This window comes from Nicotiana sylvestris, chromosome 4 (assembly GCF_000393655.2).
Source record: "Nicotiana sylvestris chromosome 4, ASM39365v2, whole genome shotgun sequence".
In the NCBI taxonomy this organism is placed as follows: Eukaryota; Viridiplantae; Streptophyta; class Magnoliopsida; order Solanales; family Solanaceae; genus Nicotiana; species Nicotiana sylvestris.
The window spans coordinates 82,385,784-82,395,836 of NC_091060.1; the positions used below are offsets into that span (position 1 = coordinate 82,385,784).

At 35.9% G+C, this 10,053-nt stretch overlaps 1 protein-coding gene across 2 annotated transcripts; it reads right to left on the reverse strand.

The window, feature by feature from the left end:
* Nucleotides 1–1,615: 1,615 nt before the first annotated feature.
* LOC104233186 (probable L-ascorbate peroxidase 6, chloroplastic/mitochondrial) lies at nt 1,616–9,111 on the reverse strand. Of its 2 annotated transcripts, none has more exons than XM_009786533.2 (12): nt 8,815–9,111; nt 8,592–8,738; nt 8,081–8,201; nt 7,903–8,003; nt 7,719–7,806; nt 5,701–5,768; nt 5,512–5,598; nt 4,774–4,848; nt 4,609–4,686; nt 4,426–4,530; nt 2,144–2,218; nt 1,616–1,875 (listed from the first exon to the last, which is right to left on the reverse strand). In XM_009786533.2, the coding sequence occupies exons 1-12, from the start codon at nt 9,022–9,024 to the stop codon at nt 1,723–1,725; spliced, it is 1,308 nt and encodes a 435-aa protein (XP_009784835.1). In that variant the 5' UTR covers nt 9,025–9,111; the 3' UTR covers nt 1,616–1,722. The 2 variants fall into 2 exon arrangements, with proteins under 2 accessions (XP_009784835.1, XP_070028149.1); XM_070172048.1 differs by having other exon boundaries at nt 1,616–2,024.
* Nucleotides 9,112–10,053: the final 942 nt, after the last annotated feature.

Genomic DNA, 10,053 nt, shown 5'->3' on the forward strand with positions numbered 1-10,053 from the left:
GTATGTTTAAAGTTAGGCTTTGTGTGTGCTCCTTTGAAACTTTAATCTATCATGTAATTTCCAACTCGACTAGTCCTAATGACTCTTCTTAGACCCTATATCATTTCAAATACACCTCATACATTTACTATCATGATCATGAGATATTCTTTGTATTATTAAATCAAAACCTGCACACAAATTAATATAATTAGCACAAGTCGAGCCTCTAATAGCCTTATAACATTTCAAAAAAAATTGGGACACTACATGCCCGTTCTTCCACCACATCAAAATACCTTTTAAAAATTTATAATTTTAGATATCACAATCATAAGAATAGTTTTTTATTTTAAAAAATAATATACATTTATTTTGGAGTTTTATTTTTAAATAAGTTATCTGAACACGTAGCTTATACTTGCTTTTCTTTGCATAATATAATTGAAAATTGTAGCCTAATGACAATTTCATAGCTGGGTATTGAATACTTTTATTAAAAAATGGATTCTTCAATGTTTTATTACACGTTCAGCTGAAACAACAAAAATGATTCATTTTACACATATTTTTTTAAGGGAAAAGGGAAAAAAAAACTTTAAGCTTTCTAATACTTTTCGATGATAATGGAAGGATACTCCTTGTTGCATGTTTGGACATATTGTAGAAAAAACATGGAACAATTTCTGAAGTCTTTCTTTTGCCGTTAACAGTGTGATCTTGGATGTAAATGATAGTAGTAACTCTTCAGAAGTATACAGCGAAAGAAGAGCCTCAATTTATAAAGAAAAAACATGTTGAAAGATCGTTTTAGCTGCAGAAAAATAAAGAACTTAACATAAATAGCTGCCCACTCAAGTGTTTAAACTAAACTAGGCAATAAATATATAATATATGCATAATCTATGTATATCGATGAAAAAATTAAATAGTAAATCCAGGAAGTTGTGTATGTAAAGATAACGCATGTTAGGGCCCGTGTAAGCAAGCTTCACTTCACATAAATATGAGAATAAAGCTGATATTAAAGGTAATTGTTCCTTCTTCATTTTTTGGAAAAAAAGGTAATGAATTGAATGCAACAGAATGAGAGATATGGATTTAACTAAAAAACACTAACAAGTTATTAATCCTATGTTCATATTTTCACAATGTTGCATTAACCAATGGTTAGTAACTTCAAGAGTCTACACATAAGTACGTTAACTATACAATATGACCTAATATTTCAAGAAAAAAGAAAAAAAAAGTACTTAGACCAAAAGATTGTCTCATTTTGGCTAATCGGTCATGGTATGAGTTTAGGATTTGTAAAATATCTAACTTGCGAGCTCTTACAGCAAAAATTATTCTTAATTTTCTTTTTTTAATTTCCTTCTGAAATCTAAAAGAGAAGAAATTATTTTTCACATTTTGTGTGCTCTTAATAACTTTGAAGATGATCTTAACAATATAAGAAGATAATAGGAACACTCCAAACAAGAATTTCCACAGAAATTCCATATGCAAAGTCACCGAACCACACAAGTGGTCAAGGTTGAATAGCAGCAGCTTCTCCTGTTACGACAGAACTGCAAGGCACAAAGCATAGTGTGACAATTTTTTTTTTTTTTTTTTGGTAATGAGTGTGACAGAATAGCAGTGAAAATTTCAAATTTTGCATATATGACTGGCAAAATTTTCATTCTGAATAATGCCGATACAAAGCACTCAAAATATCTACAAGATCAAACCAAAGCCATCTCAGTTTCCAAGCAAAGATGTCACAATTGCCAAAACACCAATCACAATCATGATATTGAGAAAATAGTTTGTTGGGAGAGGCTTATCTGCGCTCCCCCCAAAACCTTCATATTCTGCTCGAATCTTTTGTTTCATAGCATCCGAGAGCTCTCTCTGCAATTCAAATAGGCAAGACTCGTTGAATTTATTTCTCCTTCATTAGGCTACCAAATTTTATTTTTGAGAGCAAAATTTTGGTAATAGCTTGATCTTGGCAAATTAAAACAAACGGCAGAACTAAAGACGATAAGTTGTATTTAATCCTGCAGCAACCAGAAAAGGTAAAATTTAAACATGTACACATCTCTCCAGGAATTAAAATGCAAGTGTGAAAATTTGACTAATTAACGGAAGGAAAAGTAACAAAGCAATTTAGATTTACCTTTCCGGTTGAGTATTTTGCTGCCACAAACTTCTCTGGCTGACCTTGTGTAGGAGTATTGTCTATTGAGAAACCCTGTCCAAGAAATTCAATACATATCATTCTCTCTCTAGTCACCATACATTTGCTAATATTTTAGTCAACAAGTTGCACAATGGTTGGTGCTTAAATAGTAGATCCTTGGCCCTTACCATCGTGGAGGAAAAACCAGATTATTTGAGGAGGCGGAGTGAAGAAAACATTATTTATCATGGAACTGATTAAAAATATTGCTAAGCTACGGGGCATATCTGAATTTGGTGGAGTGGATGAAAGTATACCGGAAAGATATGAGTTTTGCATGTAAATGAAAGAATGCTGAATGATTAATGAAGAACATAGTGCAGAATCAATGCCAAAAAAAAGTTCAGAATCAGAAGTGGCCTTAGTTTACAGTCAGATGAATGAATAGTACGGAAGACATATTAGAGCTGGTTTGCCGAGATATTCTCAGATCAGTAGAAAGGCTTGAAGTGACACATGCTCAGGTACAGTAAGGTTGACCCTTGAAAATAGGACTAGAGCAAAAGTGCAAGAGCTGCAGGTACTCATGTAAGCGAGACATATAATAAGTTGATTTTATATCGGACCAAGTTCAGGGCATTCCATAGGTTTCTCCGACCAAGTTCACATTCTGCAGCATGTTAAGCATGCTATAATCAAGTTGCATTTTAATTCAACTTTAAGAATTTACTAATGTGTATCTATGAGGGTTTACTAAGCCATATTGTGAGCTCAGGACCTAGATTTTATTTTTTAAATGGATTATCAGTTGGACTCCCCTACATATGCATGTCGTCAAATGGTTTGTCAATTGGACAGCCCTACAGATGCATGTGTAAAAAGTACTGAAGGTGTATACTGTTAGCAGAAGGCTAGCAGCTAGGTGCAGCACAACTTCAAAATGCTCTCTTAAAATCAGTGCCTAGGCACTACAGAAGCAATTGGTGGTAGTCAAAATTCAGGCTACGAAGTTTTAGGCAACAGTTAGGACCTCAAACTTTAGCGTCAGGTGCTTCTCTGTGTTTCTAATTTTCTAAGTTGCCGTTCCATTACTTATATAAAGAGAATTTCAAGCAGGAGCTTACAGAGAATATTTTGGCAAGGAATTGAAGTGCAAAGAAAGGAATTTTTGAAAAGAAGTCATCTTTGACAGAGTTTTGCTTCTTTTCTCTATTTTCTTGGTGCTTTAGGTATAATTACGGATATCTACTTGGTGTTTTTGAGTTTTGTTATGAACTAAAAATATAATGGAATCTGACATTCTTTCTTATCCTTAATGCATACTGAGTTAGTTATTCAATCTTGTCCTTGATTCTTTTAATTGATTGGCGACCAACTGGATTTATTCGGAAACTTTAGTTTGAACTTAGAAAAAGGAACCTAGTTCTGACTAGGATTGAATACCATAAGTCCAATGCACTTAATAGGTGAGTTGATTTGTGATAGGAGCATACCTAGTCTGCCTTATATAACCACCAACTGGGCTTAATACAATGGGTTCTCTTCATCATTATTCTCCAATATCCTAGGTTAATAACTCAACTCACAAAAGTATGGTTTAAGGGATGCATTCGGTTGAATGAAGTATTAAGAGAAATCTAGTCCTAGGCCTTCACGCTCGAGCAAATTCCATAATTTTTACGTCATCTTCAGTTCATCCTTAGATTTATCCCTGGTTAATTTAACATTTTAGTCAAAGCTAGATTGCCTGAACAAATTAAAGTGGTTACTATATTGATATTTAACAAGTGATTAGTGCAAATTCTTTGTGGAATGGTAGTAGTATTCGTACTATATTACTAGTCAGGCCGCCATATTTACGTGTGCTAGACAGCAAAAATAGACGGTAGGAGGCACAAGGAGCCAGGGGCGGATTTAGAGTGTAATATATGGGTTCCTGGGAACCCAGTAACTTTTGCGTAGACTCTGTATTTTTGTTAAATTTTTTATTAAATATCTATAAATATCTATTTGTGAACCCGGTTATTATTGTATATTAATTTGAAATTGCGACAGGAACCATATACTTAAAATCCTGGATCCGCCTCTGCAAGGAGCTCATAAAGCCACAAGAACATCTGTTTAGATTTCATACAAATAGTAACCAATGAAAAATTGGTGAAAATTGCGCATCCAGCTACCTCATAAAAATTTAAGATGAGCGTGGACTTACAGCATATAGAAATAGGATGCAAAAAGCATAATCTTATTAACAGACAAAAATAGTTCTGTTGACAAACCTCAGGAGGATCAAATTTGGCTCCAAGGTTGCTCAGTTTAGCATGGGCTTCCGCATAATCTTTGAAAAATACATCTTGATTTACGGCATACTTCTCTGCATATTCCTGCAAGCTTGTAAGTTGTTAGAGTAGAAAAATAAGTTTGTACTGACAGATTTCATGATTCTGTGCTCTCCTTTCCACCTTAAATGAAGAATCTTCAAAAAGAGCCGCGTCTGTTGGCAAAACTAGCAGATCTTCGTCTCTTCTCTCTTTAATGTCCTAACATTATTTCAAATTAAAGAATATTAAGCAATAACTCATCCTGTTTCATCAAACTTCAGTGTATCAATTATCATCATATGGCACCTTAAAGTAGGAATTGTCAAACTTCAACCACTGCACAGTCCATGATTGTCCTCCAGGGTTTCCTGGACCATCTTTCTGCAATGCAGAATAAATCAGCTCAAAAACCCAGAGTTGTTAAATATGCAAGAAAACTATTATAACTGGATCTTTGCACAGAGGCTAGCAACAGATATCTGGTTTTTATCAAGATTTGTAAAGAAACAAAAGCACCATAGTACAGACCATAGAGTCAAAAAATCAAGATCAAAGACATGAGAACTAATATTAAGTGACTGAACAACAGAGATGTGAAGTGCAAAAGACTAACCTTATTGTATTAGAAAATATAAGAATTTAGGTTCCAATTACACAGCCCTCAGTAGTTCAGTTCCTATTTCCGTACGAAGGGCTATGTGAGAACATTATTCAAACTAATTTGAGGAAGAAAGAGTTTTGATAACAAAGTCCAAATGTTTCATAAGGGTGTAAATATAATAATTCATACCCAACCAGCCCATCTTTGCACATGCATTAATACAAAGAAGCTTTTTTTTTTGAGAAAGGTATAGTACAAAGAAGCATTTCGAGTTCTGCAGCATGCTTTTTATTGAGATGATCCTCAATTGGTCAGTCTTCTCCCTAGACTAATCTTATAGCTGAAAAAATAAATAAGTCCAGATGGAAATTTGAAAAAAACACCCGAAAAGCACAACCATTTACAATTAATGATAATATAAAGTAGCATGAGGAAATGACTACCGTGTATTTTGTTTCTGGCTTGCCCCAACCACTACGCTCTGGTCTGGATCTCCCCAAAGTGTGTGCCCCAGAAAGTGCAACAATTTCCTAGAAACAAAAAGCTCACCAGTGAGAAGCATACATGGCTAGAGCAAAGGGAACTTGAATCATTAGTGAGACGAACTAGAGAACAACATTGACGAGTGTTACCTTATCGTTTAGCCCCATTCTGTAGAAAACATCTCGTAAATGAGAAGCAGGGGAAGGAGGACCAGCATCTAATCAATAAGATTAAGTTAGTTATATATACCAAAGCAAATGGAGGATAATTTTGCAATAGGAGACTATTAGATGCAATGCAGAAGGTTAGACTCTTCAATATGAAGGATTAGAAAAAGAAAGTCATGGTAGACCATCTAAGACATACAACATACTGCAACTGGGCATACAGGGATCTGCTTCAGTTGGAAGCTGAATAATCTGACCGAAACATTCAGGAGAGTTAGGTAAAGCATTATATAAGATTCTAAGAAAAAATAACATGATCAAAATTAAAGCAGCCTGTTTGGCACAAAAGAAATAGAAGAGGGTCCTTACCCAGTGAAATCTAGCTTTTAAGTATACCTGTTCTTTTTTCCTTTTGAAAAAGTAAGGTTTTAAAACATTGTCTACACCTGTATTTAACAATTGCAAGATGAAAAGTATAACTTCACTTCAACAGACAAAGACTTCTTTTTTCTCCCAAAGTTACAGACTAGACACATGTTATGCCCTAAAAGAATGTCAGATTTAGATGACCATATGCTATTGTTAAGAATTGGACCTTGGACCTAACTCAACTCAAAAGCTAGCTTATGATGTGAGGATTGCTCAAGATCATATAAGGAGGCAAACAACTTCATCCCACACTAATGTGGGACTCTAATACTCCGGGGCATACCCACGACTGGACATCTGAATCGTGGACGACATAATATGGGAGTCCAACATTGGATATACCAAGAATAGAAATGGGTCTAGCTTTGATACCGTGTAACAAAATGGACCTTGGACCTAACTCAACCCTGAATAGAAATGGGTCTAGCTTTGATACCGTGTAACAAAATGGACCTTGGACCTAACTCAACCCCAACAGCTAGCTCATGAGGTGAGGATTGTCCAAGATCATATAAGTTGACAAATAACCCTATCCCACCCGATGTAGGACTCTAACAGCTATAACTCCTTAAATTTGTCCAATGGTAGGGTGCTATTCCAAGGTAACAAGAATTGGATGACATCAAAATTTCTTGTAGTGCGGGATTGGAAGTAATGCAACAATGCAATATGATAATAAATGGCATTGTAAATTTTAAGTTGCATGTCTAGTGATGTGATGAAGATTTGTCTTATGAAGTGAACACGTTAGATCCCCAAGGCCTTGGTCTAATGGTAAGAGTACAACATGCGATGTATGAGTTAGGCACATGTCCCGGTTCGAAAGCCGCTACAGACAAAAGCCTGCAATTTACTTGGAGAAGTTAGAGGGCCCATCGAGTTTTGAACCATTCGACACTGGCCCTCAAAAATTACTCAGTTATCAAAAGAAAAGGCGGATACATCAGAAGCATTTATATGGTGTTTGGTGGGTTCTGAGGATCACAAATCAAGTCGTGCGCATTCAAGTTTACTGATGTATTTTTTTAAGTATACACTTAGATTTAAATTGAAGAAATGTTGGCTACACACCTTTGCGATTCGACCACTTAATTTGGGCTTAAACAAATTTAGCAGGGTGTTGCAGTTTCCCTTGCATCAGCAAGGTAATGTGGTCTAACCCGAGGTGTAAGCAAAGACCTAGGTATAGCTCCTTCGTTCGAACAATCGAACCTCTTCATCCACCCAGGTGATCCATTTTTTTTAATTACATTAAATAGCAGATGTACACACTTCTTTAATTTCCAGGATTTGATGAACTTCAAATAAAAGAAAAAAGTTTTACGCGACCTCGTACCAAACTCAACCTTGTGCAAAACAATTGAACTTCACTAATCACCATGTTTCAAAGAGGATAAGAGCAAGATAGCTTTAGATGAAGTGGTTGACTCTGCAGGAGTCTATTAAATACTATACACAGGGATAAAGTTCATTCAACATATCTTGCCCAGTAGTTTCCATGCATGATAAGCTAAGCTGCAGAAAATCATGATGTACAAAAGAAAAATAGATGACAGCTAAGAATCTCTCACCAGGAAGCCTTCCCTCTTCTGGGCATTCCTCGGGCGCAGAAACGTCTACTCTCCCATATTTCATGGGAAGTTTTGGTCCTCCAGCCTCCTATAAGTTTGAAAAGTAGAAAAATCAAGTGATTGAATTTTAACTTTCAAGCAAACATTAAAAAAAAAAAAAAAAGAACCAGAAGTAATTAATGACCTCAATGGCAGTTGCACTGGCCAACTGAAACAAGTCAGCATATGTCACATTAGCATACTTGTCTTTGATTGGCTGGAGAAGTTTCAGTGCATTTACAAGTCCTGAAATTGCAGGCTTAATTGTCAGCTGAAAAATTAGAAAGTGGGCCAAAAAAAGGTAACAAAATGAAGAATGTTACCAGCATTTGCTCCATGTTTTAGTTCAACTTCAAATCTTAAGCTTCCATTAGCTCCACCTCGTTGTGGCCACTCCTCTATATTCTTGTTATAAGTTCCAGCATCATGCCAGCCCAATCGAACCTGGAACCATTTTTAAGCGTTAAAAATATTTCAGCTAAAGTTCATTTCCTTTTTAGTCTGTCGAAAAAGAATTGACACGTTTTTATAACTTCTCATTTTATATACCTCCTCTGTTCCACTTTGTTTGAAATTATTTCTTTATTTGTCCATTGCAAAGAGAATGACACATTTTCTATATTTTTTCAATGAGAAGTTTTTATAGCCTCGCATATGCTTTGACATTTTTAATCCTAAAAGTTTGAAAAGTTTTATAGCTACACAAATGTCATAATATATTTAAGGTCACAAGTTTCATAAGTGAAACAGAGGGCTTATTTAGATCACAAGTCTGTACCCAGTCAAACACCAGTAAGCAAAAAAGTGATAGTGACCATGTAAGTGTAAAATTACCAAAATAGGATGACAAAACGTGTTTTTCAACAGCTCTTTGATGTCCTCTCTCGCACTTTTCAACTGATCAGGATCAGACGCGGCGCATTTCGGCGAGACCAACGTGCTGAATCTTCCACTAGATGATGTTCCGACCAAGGATCGCTTCTACAATGAAGAAAAATAGCATTATAACGAAAATCCGAAAAAAAATACGAAAAAAGAAGAGCATCGAACTTCGAACCTGGTAGCGGAAGATGTGAGAAAGGAGAGGGGAGGATTGGAGGCATTTGAGGGAAGGAGAAGAAGAAGAGAGGGAAAGCCTGGTGGTGGCGGAGGAGGAGGAGGTGGCGGCGATGGTGGCGGAGGGGAGGAAACGAGAGGCGGCGCCGGTGAGAGAAGAAGCCATAGAGGGTGAAGGGGAGGATGCTGAAATTAGAGTATTAGTTGCCATTGGGTGAGAGTCTCCTTATGTTTTGGATAGTGAATTCAGAGTGTGGCTTCTATTGGGCCAGCCTAACACCTCACTTATTAAAAAATTGAAATGACAAATCTATATTTGGTGTGCGTATTTCATTGTCCCATTAATTTGGATTTGCAAGAAAGTGATTCCTACTACTAGTATTTTTTCTTTTTTTAGGGTTATAGTTCGAAATATTTAATTAAGAATTGTGAATCTTATTCATCCTATCATATCCTTCCGTGATAATAACTAATTTTATTTGTGAATCTACCTCCATCCTAATTTATATCTCTTTTTAATTTTAATGGTGCTAAAATAATGCTCAAAGAAATATCATATATGAGTCATTATTACTTTTCATGTACTACATTAGTCTTTGAAAAGACAAAAGAAAATATAACAACAACAACAACAAACTTAGTGTAATTCTATTAGTGGGGTTTGGAGAGGGTAATATGTACGCACACGTTACTCCTACCTTGTAAAGGTAAAGAAGTTGTTTCCGATAAACCATCAGCTCAAGGAACAGTGAAAATAATGTAACAACAAGTAGCAACAATAATATAATAGGAGCAAATGGCGCAACATGTAATAATAAGGAACCAGGAATAAGAAAAAATACAAAAATATTACTAGTACTACTGATAAGTCTAAGAGACTAACGACTACCTATCAACCCACCACCCTAATTCTCGACATCCACCCTTTCCTATCGAGAGTCATGTCATCGATAAGCTGGAGCAATGACATATCATGCCTAATCACCTCACCTAATACTTCTTTGGCCTACCTCTATCCTTTCTTAGACCTGTTGTGGTCAACCTTTCACACCTCCTGACTGGGGCATCTATGTCTCTCCTCTACACGTGCCCGAACCATCTCAGCCTCGATTCCCGTAGTTTGTCCTCCACCGATGCCACACCCACCTTGTCCCAAATGCCTTCGTTCTTAATCTTGTATTTTCTGGTATGCCCATACAGTCATCTCAACATCCTTATTTAAGCTACATTTATCTTCTGA